The sequence below is a fragment of the Bufo gargarizans genome, chromosome 9 (assembly GCF_014858855.1).
Source record: "Bufo gargarizans isolate SCDJY-AF-19 chromosome 9, ASM1485885v1, whole genome shotgun sequence".
NCBI classification, from domain to species: domain Eukaryota; kingdom Metazoa; phylum Chordata; class Amphibia; order Anura; family Bufonidae; genus Bufo; species Bufo gargarizans.
The window spans coordinates 154375083-154393395 of NC_058088.1; the positions used below are offsets into that span (position 1 = coordinate 154375083).

An 18313-nucleotide genomic window follows, 5' to 3' on the forward strand; every position below is an offset into this window, starting at 1 on the left:
AATAGTGCATTTCCTGCTGACAGAATCTTTTTAATTGATGTTTCATACAGCCGACACCTGCTGACACTGACAGGGAGTGGTGATCGTACTGCCCCCGTCATTCAGTGCTGATCGCAGCACCTGTGAGTAAAGGCAGAGGGATGCCTTTCCCTCTGCCTTCCGATAGGAGCCCTCACAGTGAAATTAGGGAGCTCCGATCAGTTGCCATGGCAGCTTCATCGCTGCTGAAGCAATATAGTCCTGTCATGGCAATCTCCATACTGAGCTATGCACGAGCCATAGCTCAGAATGGAGACTGTAAAAATCTTATTCACCATAATAGATCTCTATTAGGGTAAATAGGAGCAGGGATCAAAAGATTCCATGTACTAGCCCCCTATTGGGGCTATTAGTAAACAGAAAACAAAAACAAAAAAAACACCAATATATGAAAAGTTTTAATCACCCCCAATTTTACATATAAAAAATATATAAACATATTATGTATCGCCGTGTGTGAAAATGTTAAGAAAAACTTGCGAATCTACATTTTTTTGGTCGTCTTGTCTCCCCCAAAAATTGATCAACAGTCGTACATACCACAGTTACAAAAAAAAAAGCCCTCATACAGCTCTGTAGACTAAAAGATACAAAAAGTTATGACTGTCCAAATATGACAATGCAAACAAAATGTAATTTTTTTTCAAAGGTTTTTATTTTTTTTAAAGTAGTAAAACAAAACAAATACCTATACAAGTTTGGTATTGCCACATTTGCATTGAGCCGCAGAATAAGCACATCAGGTCATTTTTAGTGCTCAGTAAACACCTTGATATCAAAACCCCAAAAACCTTGGTGGACTTCAGTTTTGTTTTTTTCCCACACAAATAATTTTTTACCGTTTTCTAATACAAGACATGGTAAATTAAATGGTGGCATTAAAAAAATGCATCGTGTCCCCAAAAAATAAGACCTCATATATAGCTATGTGAACGGAAAAATAAAAAAGTTATGGTTATTGGAATGTTGGGAGGAAAAATCCAAAATGCAAAAAAGAAAATAGGCCTCGACATTAAGGGGTTAAAGTTCAATATCATGGTTTGCAGTGATGAATTTTATTGTGTCAAAGAGACTATTCATAACCTTCCATAAGCAATCTTATGGAAGGTTATGAGTAAATGTACAATATGTCTGTTAGTCATGAAGCTCTTGTTGTATAGCTCTAAAGCAGGGTTCATGATCTGCTTCCTTGCATTTCTTGTATGTTTACAGAGTATGCATGTACATAGGTAGCACATTTACTTATAGTACTATAGATATTTGTAGAGCTTGTCTTTATGTATTGCTTTCTTTAAAGGGGTTATCCATTTCCTATAATGACCCCCAAAATGCTCAGGCCTCTCCTCTAAAGCATACCATCACTGCACGGCCATCGCTGCATCTCCCCGTCGCGCGGATTAAAACATTCAGCGACGGGGAGCGCACCCAATAGCAGGCCGCAGCCGTGACCAGGCTCCCTAGCATCTTGGGTGACGCTATGGAGGCTGGTCATCGTCATGGCCTGCTATTGGCTGCTCCCCCCATCACCTGATTTTTGATTCGTGGAAAATGAATCAGTAGCCATGCAGGGATCCGGAGGGATGTGGTTGCCAGGGAGCAAGTAAGTATGCTCTAGAGGAGGGGCCTGGGATTTGTAAGGGTCATTACAGGGATTGGATAAGGGTACTTTCACACTTGCGTTGCTTGATTCCGGCAAGCAGTTCCGGCAATCTGTATGCAAAAGGAATCCAGATGCAGATCCGTCTAACAAATGCATTGCAATACCGGATCTGTCTCTCTGGTGTCATCTGGAAAAACGGATCCGGTATTTATTTTTATTTTTTTAAGAATAAGAAAAAAACAGGCACTCACCATCTCTATCCTAAATTTAAAATATATAGTACATTTATTATAAAACACACCTAATCAAAAAGCACATAAAATACATTTTTCCCAGTACAATATTGTATTGCTTTCTCTCTGGATTTATTATGACTACTGGTTGAGAAATGGGTATTTGTATCCCTAACTGTGGACCATAAATCCATATATCATATACATAAAAATGCATAAATTTGTTTCTAATGTGATTCCCTTAAGATTCCTAAATGTGTATTAATTCCAAATGTGCACATTTTCAATTTCCTAAACCGTAAACAGTGAACACATATATTATAATAAAAAATGCCTAATAACACCTTTCAAAAATTAGCACATAGTATTTCCAATCCTGAAAATATAAAAAGAAAAAAAAATCTGAAAATAAAGTGTTCTAAAGGTGATGAAAAAATATATACAGGTGAAACTCGAAAAATTAGACTATCGTGCAAAAGTCCAATTATTTCAGTAGTGCAAATTAAAAGGAATTGCATTAATGCAGCTTAAACTTAGAATTTTGTGAAAAAGTTCAAATTTCAGCTAATTAATCCATGTCCCCTGAGCAAAGGGTACCTCAAAATTGGGACTTTGGGGTTTTATAAGCTGTAAGCCATATTCATCCAAATTATAACAAATAAAGGCTTGAAATATCTCGCTTTGCATGTAATGAGTCTCATATGTTAGTTTCACCTTTTAAGTTGCATTACTGAAATAAATGAACTTTGCACAATATTCTAATTTTTTGAGTTTCACCTGTAAATAAGTTTGTCTTTTGTGCTGTATCAAACTGAGATTGATACATATAGCTTTGTGTTTGCTGAATACATGGTGGCTGAATACATAAACGCTGAGTACATGGAAACATGTCCTCTTATGTTTGATCCAACTGTGGCAGATCATCATGGTCTTATATTTGCTGAATACATGTGGATATAATCTTTATCTTAAAAAGCGAGGAATTGATATATTCCATAGACCAATAAATAGATAAATTATGCCATCATCACCCTTGGAAGACTTTATTTTCTGAAATTTTAAATTTTTATATTTTCAGGATTGGAAATACTATGTGCTAATTTTTGAAAGGTGTTATTAGGCATTTTTTATTATAATATATGTGTTCACTGTTTACGGTTTAGGAAATTGAAAATGTGCACATTTGGAATTAATACACATTTAGGAATCTTAAGGGAATCACATTAGAAACAAATTTATGCATTTTTATGTATATGATATATGGATTTATGGTCCACAGTTAGGGATACAAATACCCATTTCTCAACCAGTAGTCATAATAAATCCAGAGAGAAAGCAATACAATATTGTACTGGGAAAAATGTATTTTATGTGCTTTTTGATTAGGTGTGTTTTATAATAAATGTACTATATATTTTAAATTTAGGATAGAGATGGTGAGTGCCTGTTTTTTTCTTTTATAAATATTTCTGTACACATTGTGACAAGGTGAGTCACCAAAAAACACAGCACCTCTACCGTAGTTTAAAAAGAGAGGGTGAGCCACTATAGACTTTTTATTTTTATTTTACATTTTTAAAGGTTTTCAGGATTTTTGGCTGGAGAGAAAAATGCAGCATGATGCGGTTTTTTCTCCGTCCAAATACTGTAAAAGGACTGAACTGAAGACATCCTGATGCATCCTGAACGGATTGCTTTCCATTCACAATGCATTAGGATAAAACTGATCTTTTTTTTTTCTGGTATTGAGCCCCTAGGACGGAACTCAACACTGGAAAACTTTGACGCAAGTGTGAAAGTACCCTAAGCCCTTTAAACTATATAATGTTTGTTTTTCCAAAAGATTTGCTTTAGGTATTTTGTTATATTTTATAACATTAGTCTTATTATTTGTTTCCCTAATTTCAGGTACTCTGAAGAGTCCACTAAGTCGAACAGCCCTGACGTTGGTCGGGGTGAGTGCCTGCGTGTTGGCTGTAGTGTGTGGGTCGCAAATACCCTGCCCACTCACCGTGAAGGTCACACTACATGTGCCAGAACACTTCATCGCGGATGGTGAGAGAGTGGAGGGCACTAAAGAGTGAGGTTTTACACATTGGAACAAATTAATAGCAAAAGGAAGCTTCAAAAGAAACAAGGTGTCAAAATGGAGAGCAGCAGTAAGAATGTTTAAGACGTCCTATCAATATTCTGTACTAAACCTTTCCACATAGTCAACGGGCCTGTCTAACAGTAAGACTTTGTTGCTCACAGCAACCAATCATAGCGCAGCTTTTATTTTTCCATAGCAGCGTTCAACATGAAAGCTATGGGTTACAGGCAGTTTTACTGTTACACAGTTTTGATAAATATGCCCCATATATTAAATCTTTTGTTTTACCTTTTATGTCATTAGATGTCGTTACATGTGTCAATGTTTACCACAACTAGAAACTATACTAATATAAAAATTATCTTCTGACGCTAAAAAGGAAATAGGGGAATATTGCACAATTCACACCTTCAGAATGTACGCCATTCTGTCTTAAAGTTATCAGACTGAGAATTTGCAGCTGTACAGTTTAGGAGCTTTTAGACTTATGTAGGCGAGATATAATGGCATCCATTAACCCTTTAAGGGCCTTGCCATTTTTCACCTTAAGGACCAAGCCATTGTTTGGAAATCTGACATGTGTCACTTTATGTGGTAATAACTTTGGAATCCTTTTACTTATTAAATTTACAGAAAATGTTGAAACAATTTTTTTTTATTGATTTTTTTCTGCTTTTCAGGCAGATAGTGATACCCCATAAAAGATTTATTACTTTACATTTCCCATATGTCCACTTTTATGTTGGCATCATTTTGTAAAGGTAATTTTATTTTTTTAAGTTGTTATAAGGCTTAGAATTTTAGAAGCACATTTTTAAGAAAGTTTCTGAAGCCCACTTTTTTAAGGACCAGTTCAGCTATGAAGACACTTTGTGTAACTTACATAGTGGAAAATACCCATAAATGACCCCATTTTAGAAGCTACACCCTCAAGTTATTAAAAACTGATTTTACAAACTTTGTTAACCCTTTAGGTGTTCCAATTTAATAATTTTTTTACTGTAATACATCAAGGGTTAACAATTAAACAAACCGAAATGTTTATTACCATGATTCTGCAGTTTACAAAAACAACCCATATGTGGTCATAAACTGCTGTATGGGCACACGGCAGGTGTGCAGAAGGAAAGGATCGTCATATAGATTTTCGAGAACAGATTTTACTTAGATAATTTAAAGTTGCCATTTGACATTTAAAGATCCTGAATTTTGAAACAACCGAGTTTTATTGGTACTATTTTGGATACATATGATTTTAATTGCTCTATATTATGCTTTTTGTGAGTCAACAAAAAGCGTATTATATAGCAATTAAAATCATATGTATCCAAAATAGTACCAAAAAAACTCAGTTGTTTCAAAAATCGGGATCTTTAAATGTCACATGGCATCTTTAAATTATCCAAGTAAAATCTAGGCAAAATATAGGCAAGGTCACCAAAAAATGGCTGTTCTGGCACAGTTTTTATTTTAGTTTTTTTACAGTGTTCACCTGAAAGGTTAGATTGTGTGCTACTTTTATAGAACAGGTTGTTACGGACGTGACAATACCAAATATGTGTACTTTTATTTTTATTTTGTTTTAGTTTTACATAATAAAGCATTTTTGAAAAAAAATCATGTTTTTGTGTTTCCATTTCTAAAAGCCATATTTTTTTTTATATTTTTCAGGCAATTGTCTTATGTAGGGGCTCATTTTTTGTGAGATGAGGTGACGATTTGATTGGTACTATTTTGGGGTACATACGACTTTTTGATCACTTGGTCCACTTTTTGTGATGTAAGGTGGCAAAAAAGGGGTTATTTGGCACAGTTTTTTTTACGGCATTCATCTGATGGGTGAATCGTCGGTCGGCGATACGTAATATGTCTATTTTTCTTTTTTTTCCCTATTTTTTATAATTTCATGTCTTTTTTATGGGAAAGGAATGTTTTGTTTTTTTACTTTACTTTTTTTTTTTTACTTGAAATCTATTTATTGTTAAACATTTTAAACATGGTCTGATCCCTGTTTCAATGTAGTAGAATTAATGTTGTATTGTACTGCTTTGATTATCAGTGTATTACACAGTGTAATACACTGACAGTTCGTCTATGAGACCCAGCCTATGGGCTGGGCCTCATAGGTCTCCGTAGCTGCCAGGCCCCAAAGCCTTTAAAAGGATTCAGGCTGATATGGCAACCATTGAGGCCCCGTCATCACAGCGCGGGGATCCGATGAATAAGCAGAACTTCCTGTATGCTGCAGTCAGCGCTGACCGCAGAATATGAGGGGTTAATCCATGGGCATCAGTGTTGTCACCAATGCTGGTGGATACAGCAGGGGCCTGGCTGTCAGTAACAGCAGGGGTCTGCCACTGATCAAGACATGCAGTGCAGGGGACGGACAACAAGACGAGAATGCTTGTCCTGGTGCACTAAGTACTGGCAATTTAGGACAAGCATTCTCATCTATGGTCATTAACCTGTTCATTTGTATCGACAAGTTGTATATGTCTACCATATATGTTAAAATGAGTAATAACATTAAAATAATATGTCGCTGACAAATTTATTTTAAACTAAAAGTGTTAAAGTCATGGTAAAAAAAAATTGGATGGTTCTTTCTATTACATTCAATTGGTAGGTTTTTGCTAATGGTGAGATTATATTTGTGGTGTCTTGTTAGAGTATCTTGTTAGAGTCTATGGAATTTTTGTTCCCGAAGTGAACTGGTTGTCTATGTTTAGAGAAAAGGGTTTGAGTTTCCCTAGAAACAATGGAACTTTTGTCCTGCGTGTTGTATTTTAGCTAATTCTCGTTCACTTGTCACCAGAAGAAATAGTACATATGGGTCAGCAATTAGACCTTCGCCCATGTGCATGTGTTCACAGATTGCCAATCCAAAGTTCCAATGTAGATCACAGCTTCACACGGGTTAAGTAGAAAATCCAAGACATTTATTTAAGTAGGTGGTTCCATAAAAAAGTTTGACATTTTGGCAATACAATACCCTCTTTTCAAGTTACAGAGTCACATAAAGTGCATACATACAGTATATACCCTCGCCATTCATCTACTGGTTAATACACGTGTGCGATACGTAACTAACCAGGTATCATCACACTGTGTATACATAATATTGATCTCCATAAGTAATAAAAAAGACCAGCTATTGGTTTAGTGAAAGTGGGTGACATCCCAAACATATATAACTATCCAAAAAGATAACCCCATAATATCCGTGTATCCATTCCTTAAAGACTCCATAACAGGATAGTAGAAAGAAAAAGAAAAAATTAAATAGAGGGGATATTGATATTACAACATCCACATTAGCATCAATGCAGAACCTTTAGTCTCCATAGAACAGCTTTAAAGGCGGAAACACAAGGATGCAGCATGTGTATTTCATGTGCACTAGGGGTCATGTACACAACCATTTTTTACGGCTCAGATGCGGACTTATTCACTTCAATGGGGTTGTCCGCATCTGTTGCTCTGTTCAGTGTCCCTGCAAAAGAGAAAGAACATGTCCTATTCTTGTCCATTTTGTGGACAAGAATAGATATTTCTATCATGGGCCGCTCATTCTGTTGCGGAATACACATGGCTGGTATCTGTGTTTTGCAGACCGCAACGCATGGCACGGTCGTGTGCATGAGCCCTTAGTCCCTAAAAAATCATACACAAAAAAGAGGTTCAATTTACAATCTAAAAACAATATTGAAATAGGGGATCATAAATGACACGTGACCATGACATGTCCTCCTTACTAAATGTATGTGTATATATATATATATATATATATATATATACACGGTAAAATCCTCTTAAAAGACCATGGGGCATTCCCTGCAGTTGGAGAAATAAGTTTTGCCTCCAGAGGTGACAATTCATAGCAGTGAATTTGTAGAATGGACAACCTTAAGAGATGGAAACAGGAGCAGAAACAATTGATGGCTTCCAAAAAGGCTTCATCCCTGACAGAAGATATATTGGGAAAGAAGGATCAGGTATTTTGGAAATCATCATGCATGACTCTTTGTTCCAGCCTGAGAATTGTACTGTCACCAGCTTATTCCTTCTCCCCAGTGAAAAAAAGCATGGTAGTCTTATTAGGGACAAATAAATGTTCGACCAATTGATATCTTAAAGGAGTTTTCCAGGATTTTGATAATGGTGACTTCTCCTCATGGTAGGTCATCAGTATCTGATCAGTGGGGTTCCGTCACCCAGGACCCCCTCTGATCAGCTGTTTGAGATGGCACCAGCGCTCCTGTGAGCCTTCTCCATGCTCATTATGCACAGCGCAGGACATTGTGAAGTGGCTGTGCTTTGTATTGCGCTTAGCCCCATTGAAGTAAATGGGGCTGAGCGTGATGCCAAGAACAACTGCAATACAATGTACGGCACTGTGCTTGGTGAGCATGGAGAAGGCCCCGATTTTCACAGGAGCGCGGCTGCCTTCTCAAACAGCTGATCACCAACATCAGTCAAATACAGATGACCTATCCTGAGGATAGGTCATCAGAATCAAAATCCCAGAAAGCCTCTTTAAATGTCACCAGAAATACCTAAATTAAACTGGCTGACATAAGCGATGTGCTAATGTCAGCTGAACCTAACTAGCCTATTCCTATTGTTATCAATGCCCCCATTACGCCATAAATGTAACTTTTACAATATGCAAATTAGCCTCTAGGATCAGGGGGGGCGTTGCTCCTGCTCCTGCTCCTAGAGACTCTTTTCTCCCACCTCTGTCACCTCCCTCCAAGTCTTGATTGACAGGGCCAGGCAGCGTTCGCATCCTCCTGCCGGCTCTGAGTGCATGGTAAATCTTGCGCCTGCGCAGTGCCGTTCAGTATTTAGCTTAGACGCAGTAAGGAAGTCGGCATCCAGTGAGCGTCTTTCCTTCACTATGCTTGTGCCAAATACTGCACGGCGCAGGCGGGAGCTTTAATATGCACTCAGGGCTGGCAGGAGGATGTGAACGCTGCCTGGCCCTGTCAATCAAGACTTGGAGGGAGGTGACAGAGGTGAGAGAACGGTGCCGCTAGGAGCAGGAGCAACGGCTCCCCTTCTCCTAGAGGGAAATTTGCATATTATAAAAGTTACATTTATGGAGTAACAGGGGCATGGATAAAACTAGGAATAGGCTAGTTAGTTCAGCTGACATTAGCTCATTGCTGATGTCAGCCAGTTTAATTTTGGTATTTCTGGTGACAGAAACCCTTTAACCACTTCAGCCCCGCTAGCTGAAACCCCCTTCATGACCAGAGCACTTTTTACACTTCGGCACTACACTACTTTCACCATTTATCGCTCGGTCATGCAACTTACCACCCAAATGAATTTTACCTCCTTTTCTTCTCACTAATAGAGCTTTCATTTGGTGGTATTTTATTGCTGCTGACATTTTTACTTTTTTTGTTATTAATCGAAATGTAACGATTTTTTTGCAAAAAAATGACATTTTTCACTTTCAGCTGTAAAATTTTGCAAAAAAAACGACATCCATATATAAATTTTTCGCTAAATTTATAGTTCTACATGTCTTTGATAAAAAAAAATGTTTGGGCAAAAAAAAAAATGGTTTGGGTAAAAGTTATAGCGTTTACAAACTATGGTACAAAAATGTGAATTTCCGCTTTTTGAAGCAGCTCTGACTTTCTGAGCACCTGTCATGATTCCTGAGGTTCTACAATGCCCAAACAGTAGAAAAACCCCACAAATGACCCCATTTCGGAAAGTAGACACCCTAAGGTATTCGCTGATGGGCATAGTGAGTTCATAGAACTTTTTATTTTTTGTCACAAGTTAGCGGAAAATGATGATGATTTTTTATTTTAATTTTTTTCTTACAAAGTCTCATATTCCACTAACTTGCGACAAAAAATAAAAAATTCTAGGAACTCGCCATGCCCCTCACGGAATACCTTGGGGTGTCTTCTTTCCAAAATGGGGTCACTTGTGGGGTAGTTATACTGCCCTGGCAATTTAGGGGCCCAAATGTGTGAGAAGGACTTTGCAATCAAAATGTGTAAAAAATGACCGGTGAAATCCGAAAGGTGCACTTTGGAATATGTGCCCCTTTGCTCACCTTGGCTGCAAAAAAGTGTTACACATCTGGTATCGCCGTACTCAGGAGAAGTTGGGGAATGTGTTTTGGGGTGTCATTTTACATATACCCATGCTGGATGAGAGAAATATCTTGGCAAAAGACAACTTTTCCCATTTGTTTATACAAAGTTGGCATTTGACCAAGATATTTTTCTCACCCAGCATGGGTATATGTAAAATGACACCCCAAAACACATTCCCCAACTTCTCCTGAGTACGGCAATACCAGATGTGTGACACTTTTTTGCAGCCAAGGTGGGCAAAGGGGCACATATTCCAAAGTGCACCTTTCGGATTTCGCAGGCCATTTTTTACACATTTTGATTGCAAACTACTTCTCACACATTTGGGCCCCTAAATTGCCAGGGCAGTATAACTACGCCACAAGTGACCCCATTTTGGAAAGAAGACACCCCAAGGTATTCCGTGAGGGGCACGGCGAGTTCCTAGAATTTTTTATTTTTTGTCGCAAGTTAGTGGAATATGAGACTTTGTAAGGAAAAAAAAAAAAAAAAAAAATCATCATTTTCCGCTAACTTGTGACAAAAAATAAAAAATTCTAGGAACTCGCCGTGCCCCTCACGGAATACCTTGGGGTGCCTTCTTTCCAAAATGGGGTCACTTGTGGCGTAGTTATACTGCCCTGGCAATTTAGGGGCCCAAATGTGTGAGAAGTACCTTGCAATCAAAATCTGTAAAAAATGGCCTGTGAAATCCAAAAGGTGCTCTTTGGAATATGTGCCCATTTGCCCACCTTTGCATCAAAAAAGTGTCACACATCTGGTATCGCCGTACTCAGGAGAAGTTGGGGAATGTGTTTCGGGGTGTCATTTTACATATAACCATGCTGGGTAAGAGAAATATCTTGGCAAAAGACAACTTTTCCCATTTTTTTATACAAAGTTGGCATTTGACCAAGATATTTTTCTCACCCAGCATGGGTATATGTAAAATGACACCCCAAAACACATTGCCCAACTTCTCCTGAGTACGGCGATACCAGATGTGTGACACTTTTTTGCAGTCTAGATGCGCAAAGGTGCCCAAATTCCTTTTAGGAGGGCATTTTTAGACATTTGGATCCCAGACTTCTTCTCACACTTTCGGGCCCCTAAAAAGCCAGGGCAGTATAAATACCCCACATGTGACCCCACTTTGGAAAGAAGACACCCGAGGTATTCAATGAGGGGCCTGGCGAGTTCATAGAAATATTTTTTTTTTTGCATAAGTTAGATTGATTTTTTTTTGTTTTTTTCTCACAAAGTCTCACTTTCCGCTAACTTAGGACAAAAATTTCAATCTTTCATGGACTCAATATGCCCCTCACGGAATACCTTGGGGTGTCTTCTTTCCGAAATGGGGTCACATGTGGGGTATTTATACTGCCCTGGCTTTTTAGGGGCCCTAAAGCGTGAGAAGAAGTCTGGAATATAAATGTCTAAAAATGTTTACGCATTTGGATTCCATGAGGGGTATGGTGAGTTCATGTGAGATTTTATTTTTTGACACAAGTTAGTGGAATATGAGACTTTGTAAGAAAAAACAAAAAGAAACAAAAAATTTCCGCTAACTTGGGCCAAAAAAATGTCTGAATGGAGCCTTACAGGGGGGGGGTGATCAATGACAGGGGGGTGATCAATGACAGGGGGTGATCAATGACAGGGGGGTAATCACCCATATAGACTCCCGGATCACCCCCCTGTCATTGATCACCCCCCTGGTAAGGCTCCATTCAGACGTCCGTATGATTTTTACGGATCCATGGATCGGATCCGCAAAACACATGCGGACGTCTGAATGGAGCCTTACAGGGGGGTGATCAATGACAGGGGGGTGATCAATGACAGGGGGGGTGATCACCCATATAGACTCCCTGATCACCCCCCTGTAAGGCTCCATTCAGACGTCCGTATGATTTTTACGGATCCATGGATACATGGATCGGATCCGCAAAACACATGCGGACGTCTGAATGGAGCCTTACAGGGGGGGTTATCAATGACAGGGGGTGATCAGGGTGATCACCCCCTGTCACTGATCACCCCCCCTGTAAGGCTCCATTCAGACGTCCGTATGATTTTTACGGATCCATGGATACATGGATCGGATCCGCAAAACACATGCGGAACGTCTGAATGGAGCCTTACAGGGGGGTTATCAATGACAGGGGGTGATCCGGGTGATCACCCCCCTGTCACTGATCACCCCCCCTGTAAGGCTCCATTCAGACGTTCGTATGATTTTTACGGATACATGGATACATGGATCGGATCCGCAAAACACATGCGGATGTCTGAATGGAGCCTTACAGGGGGGTGATCAATGACAAGCGGGTGATCAATGACAGGGGGTGATCAGGGAGTGTATATGGGTGATCACCCGCCTGTCATTGATCACCCCCCTGTAAGGCTCCATTCAGACGTCTGCATGTGTTTTGCGGATCCGATCCATGTATCCATGGATCCGTAAAAATCATGCGGACGTCTGAATGGAGCCTTACAGGTGGGTGATCAATGACAGGGGGGTGATCAATGACAGGGGGGTGATCAATGACAGGGGGTGATCAGGGAGTTTATATGGGGTGATCATGGGTGATCAGGGGTTTATAAGGGGTTAATAAGTGACGGGGGGGGGGTAGTGTAGTGTGGTGTTTGGTGCGACTGTACTGAGCTACCTGAGTCCTCTGGTGGTCAATCCTAACAAAAGGGACCACCAGAGGACCAGGTAGCAGGTATATTAGACGCTGTTATCAAAACAGCGTCTAATATACCTGTTAGGGGTTAAAAAATTCGGATCTCCAGCCTGCCAGCAAGCGATCGCCGCTGGCAGGCTGGAGATCCACTCGCTTACCTTCCGTTCCTGTGAGCGCGCGCGCCTGTGTGCGCGCGTTCACAGGAAATCCCGGCCCTCGCGAGATGACGCGTATATGCGTCGTTGAGCGCAGGGCTGCCGCCTCCGGACCGCACATCTGCGTTAGGCGGTCCGCAGGCGGTTAAGATGATTTTTTGAAACAGCATATCATCATCCAAAGTAATGTAATTATATAGAATTATTAACTGAATTTTGTCTGGCTGCCCTTTTCTCCCCTTTTCTCAGATTGGTTCATGCCTTTTAGTATTTTTTGCTTTTGCCAACGATTAGTAAGGAAAAAATGAAGGTCGAGGATTTTCATCTCCTAGTCGTAGTTGACCTTTTTCAATCTTGATGGACATATGTTTTTTTTTTTTAACTATAACTAATGATTCCTCCTGAGGAAGCAACTATACGCGAAACGCGCGTTGAGGAGCCATTTCACCCGTTCAGCAGCCCCTGCATTTTGGTACGTAAAATAGTTATGTAGTGCACCTCTCGGCTTTGTTTAACCGGTAGATTAGGGCCGCAGAAGTGAGGCACATTATCCATACAGTTAGCATGCGTGCAGTTCAATCATCAGCCTTGTTTTATATCCCCTTTATGTGATCTGTATGGGAGTTCCCGGAGAGTACTATATAAGGGGGTATATCTCGGCGTAAATTTAGTGCCATGGGTCTGTTGAATGGGTGATCTACATCTGTGAATTTCCCCTGTGTACACATATTTATGTACTATAATATATGTTTTTTATCATGATATAAATAAAAATGGTATTTTTTAATCCTTAAAAAATTGATGTGGTTGCACTCCTTTCTTTGTGTGATTTATTAATTTGAAGAGTGTACCTCTTGAGTTAAAGGCCATTGATGGTGTTATTAAAAAAAATAAGGGCCTATTTGCCACTCAGCGGTGCAGTTATATGTTCTAAAGCCCTTTTTTCCATATAGTAGTGTCACAAAATTAAAAATATTTGCCGTTGTGTGGTGAAGTGAGAAAATGTCTTTTTGGGGGTCTTTTAATTTCCTTTTTATTTATTTATTTGATCTAACAGTATGTCAGACAGAGAAGTGCCAGGGTCTGCACAGGGGAGTGGCAGAGGCCTAAATGTTTCTGGCGCAGGCACAGGTCGCAGCAGAGTAAGGGAGCGTGGAAGCAGGAGTCGCAGTGAGAGGCCTGAGCAGAGGCCTGAGCTCCCAGTGTCATCTAGCAGTCGTGTCTTGACCAGCAATCCAGCGGTTCTTGACTCGGTCATCCACTTCATCCCAAGTAACATCAGACACCCCCAGCCAAGAGTCATGGGTTTGTCAGACACAACCCTTAGTTGGCATGACCTGGGAACAGGCACTGTGCCCCCCCCCCCCCTATCCTCAATCTGTCTCTGTCCTTTTCTGATCCCTCAGCCAGAGAAGTATTACATGCTGCAGGCTCAGCCCCACTATACAGCGAGGACGAGCTAATAGAGGACAGTCAGCAGCTACTGGCCAGCCAAGATGTGGAGGAGACATCCGCTGCTTCCTTTGCTAGGCGGGCAAATTGTGATGAGGAGAGTGGTGTGGGAGCTGGTGTTGCGAGTCGTGAGGCTCCTGACCCAGAGACAGTTGAGGATGATATCAGTGACGTGCAGACAGTACTCGATGATGATGATGACGAAGGGCCTTCATCATCATCAGGAGAAGAGAGTGGCAGCTTTCCCATGAGGCAACGGCGGAGCCAGCACGTCGCTAGGGTGGCTGGGAGTCAGCAGAGTGGCAGCAGTGGGAGGTCAGGAGCCAAACGTGCCTGGGGTAGATCACCCACTACGCAGGAGCCTAAATGCCCGGAAAGTAGTGGTGCAGGGGTTCAAGGAAGCAGCGGTGGTAGCAGTCAATCAGTGCATAGCGTTGATGGTGAAATCACCTACTCGGCGGTGTGGCTGTGTTTTGTTAAGCCGCCGGAGGAGGTAAACATGGCCATATGTATAATCTGTGAGCAGAAGGTGAAACGTGGCCAGGATGCCAATGTTGGCACCATAGTCCTGTGTCAACATTTGCAGCATCACCATAAAGTGTCCTGGAAGAACCGTGACTCCGATGTGGTGCTCCAGCGTGCAGCAGCAACCACTGCATTGCCCAGTGGCACGCACCCGGTTTTAGGCAGTCAAGGCTCCACCACCTCAGCCGAAAGGAGCTGTCTGTCCTTCCCATCTTCTGCTGGTCTTGATGCTTCTGCTCCTCCACTTCCTACTCCTCATCAGTAATTCCATCAGCAATTGATCACTGAAGCGATTGCCAAGAGACAACAGTATGCGTGCACTTATCCAACGGCACAGAAGCTGAATTTGTGCCTCTTGCCAAGTTGCTGGTGCTGCAGTCCCTCCCTTTCCATGTGGTGGACTCTGCACCTTTCAGAGAACTGATGGCTTGTGCAGAGCCGAGGTGGAGAGTCCCATGCCGTCATTTCTTTGCCAAAAAAACAGTACTAGCCCTGCACACACAGGTAGAACAGAAGGTGGGCAAGTCCTTGAGCCTGTCAATGTCTGCCAAAGTGCACGGCAGCACCGACGTGTGGAGCTGTAACTACAGTCAGGGACAATACATGTCCTTTATGGCCCACTGGGTGAATGTGATTCCTGCACAGCCATACCAGCAACTTGGGCAGGTAACACTGCTTCCACCTCCACGTTGTCACGTTGTTGGTCCTGCGACAATGTCTGCCTCCTCATCCTCCACCGTGTCCTCAGCCTCCACTGCAGGGACAATGCACAGTGCGCCTCCAGCATACCACATGTGCAGGGCACTGTGGTGTCACACTGTTCTGCACCTCGAATGGAGTCACACAGGGGAGGAACTGCTTCGTGTCCTTCATCAAGAAATCCTGGCTTTCTCTGTGACAACTGAAAATTGGAACCATGGTGACCGACAGCGGGAAGAACGTGGTGTTGGCGCCCTGCATGGCACACATGTTCAATCTGGTTGTCAAGCGGTTCCTGAAGTCTTCCACCCATCTGCAAGACATCCTAAAAATGGCCAGGAAACTTTGCATGCACTTCAGCCACTCATACACTGCAAAGCACATCCTCCTTTAGCTGCAGCGGAAGAACGGCATCCCCCAACATAGGCTGATATGCAACGTTTCCACCCGTTGGAATTCCACCCTCAATATGTTGGACCGACTATACGAACAGAGAAAGGCCATAAATGATTTCTTGATAATCCAAGCAGACAGGAGTACTCCTCTGTGTAACTTCGATGTCAGCCAGTGGCAGCTCATGCGTGACACCTGCCGTTTGCTCAGGCCCTTTGAGGAGGCCACCTTATTTGTCAGTCTCCAGGACTACGGGATGAACAACATCATTCCACTGCTTTATGTCCTGAAACAGATGTTGGTAAATATGGCTGGTCAGGGGAATGGAGATGTGACGCATAGATCTCACGGCCTCATGAGCCCTGTGGGGGCTGAACTGGAGGAGGAGGACATTGGAGCACAAGCAATGTGTAGCGAAATGGGTGGATTTTACACACAGGTGACAGGTGGCGAGGAGGAGCAGGAGCAGCCAGAGGAGCTACAGGCCGATGAGGAAGACAAGGCAGAGGACCCAGACACACCGTGGCAGTATGCAGTGGAGATGGAGGCAGGAAGTACTTCCGAGTCACTTTCACAAATGGCCCAATGCATGCTCACTTGCTTGCGTAGTGACAGCCGGATTGTCACCATTCGTAGATCAGCCAGGATTTCCACCCACCAATGCCTGATGAACCAGACTAGATTATTCATGGTGCCACACCGACACTTTGACAAAAGAGACAAGTTTCTTCTGGCTACCTGCCACCCACCTGATGCCACTCATCTGATGCCAAGTGCTCCTTCTTTTACCCACCATATTCAGCTGGTACTCGTATTGCCACCCACCTCCCCACAATGTCACCGGGTCACTCTGTGGTCTACTGATGCTGCTGCCACCTCCACACTATGTCAGATTGCCACTCTGTGGTCTCCTTATGCTGCTGCTACCTCCCCACTCTGTCACCAGGTCACTCTGTTGTCTCCTAATGCTGCTGTCATTTCCACACTATGTCACCTTGCCACTCTGTGGTTTCCTGATGCTGCTGCCACCTTCCCACTCTGTCACCAGGTCACTCTGTGGTCTCCTGGTGCTGCTGCCACCATTACACTATGTCACCTTGCCACTCTGTGGTCTCCTGATACTGCTGTAATTTCCACACTATGTCACCTTGCCACTATGTGGTTTCCTGATGCTGCTGCCACCTCCTCATTTTGTCATTCTGTCACTCTGTGGCCTCCTGATGCTGCCACTACCTCCACACTGTCATTGTGCCACTCTGTGGCCTCCTCCTGATGCTGCCACCACCTCCAGACTCTGTGATTGGGCCACTCTGTGGTCTCCTCTTCCTGCTTCCACCTCACTACTATGTCAAATGGCCACTATGTTGACTTTTCATGCTGTTACCACCCTCCCCACTACATGACTGGGCCACTATTTTGTCTTTCGGCCTGGCTGACATCATCATTTATTTGACCCTTCTTCTGATCTGTCAAGGAAGGAAAAATGAGACGCACAACGGATCCTCTCTGTGTAGCAGCTCTAAGGCTTGCATGGTCCAATCAGAATTAGCTTTTGATTTGGTAGCCAAAAACAGGAGTGGGTACAAAACACAGAAGACAAACAAATATTCCATTCATGTGTCATCTCTGTTTTGGATCCACTTCTGTTTTTTTTTTTTTTTTAGCAATACTGATGGATTACTGACCAAATGCTGACCGAGTGAAGGTGGACGCTTAACAGACAGGATCCATTTTTTGGGGATTATTCTGACGGATCAGAAGAAGGGCAAAATAATAAGTGACATCAACACAAATTTACTGCTGACACCCACTCTACTCTGTCGGGGGGCTCTACTTGTATAAGCGTTCTGTAGACAGGTAAAAATATAGTTCTGTTTTCCTGCAGTTACTACAGGGAAGGGAGAGATGCTCAATGCGTAGTAATTAGGGATGAGCGAACTCGAACTGTATAGTTCGGGTTCGTACCGAATTTTGGGGTGTCCGTGACACGGACCCGAACCCGGACATTTTCGTAAAAGTCCGGGTTCGGGTTCGGTGTTCGTCGCTTTCTTCGCGCTTTTGTGACGCTTTCTTGGCGCTTTTTGAAAGGCTGCAAAGCAGCCAATCAACAAGCGTCATACTACTTGCCCCAAGAGGCCATCACAGCCATGCCTACTATTGGCATGGCTGTGATTGGCCAGAGCACCATGTGACCCAGCCTCTATTTAAGCTGGAGTCACATAGCGCCGCCCGTCACTCTGCTCTGATTAGCGTAGGGAGAGGTTGCGGCTGCGACAGTAGGGCGAGATTAGGCAGATTAACTCCTCCAAAGGACTTGATTAACTGATCGAT

General features: G+C 42.3%; 1 protein-coding gene across 1 annotated transcript in view; it reads left to right on the forward strand.

Moving 5' to 3' along the window:
- Window positions 1-18313, forward strand: part of ASTN2 (astrotactin 2) — an 859422-nt gene that overhangs the window by 268148 nt on the left and 572961 nt on the right. Inside the window, exon 5 of the mRNA XM_044306147.1 lies at window positions 3781-3927. Coding sequence (XP_044162082.1) covers window positions 3781-3927 — 147 coding nt within the window. The remainder of the gene's footprint in view (window positions 1-3780; window positions 3928-18313) is intronic.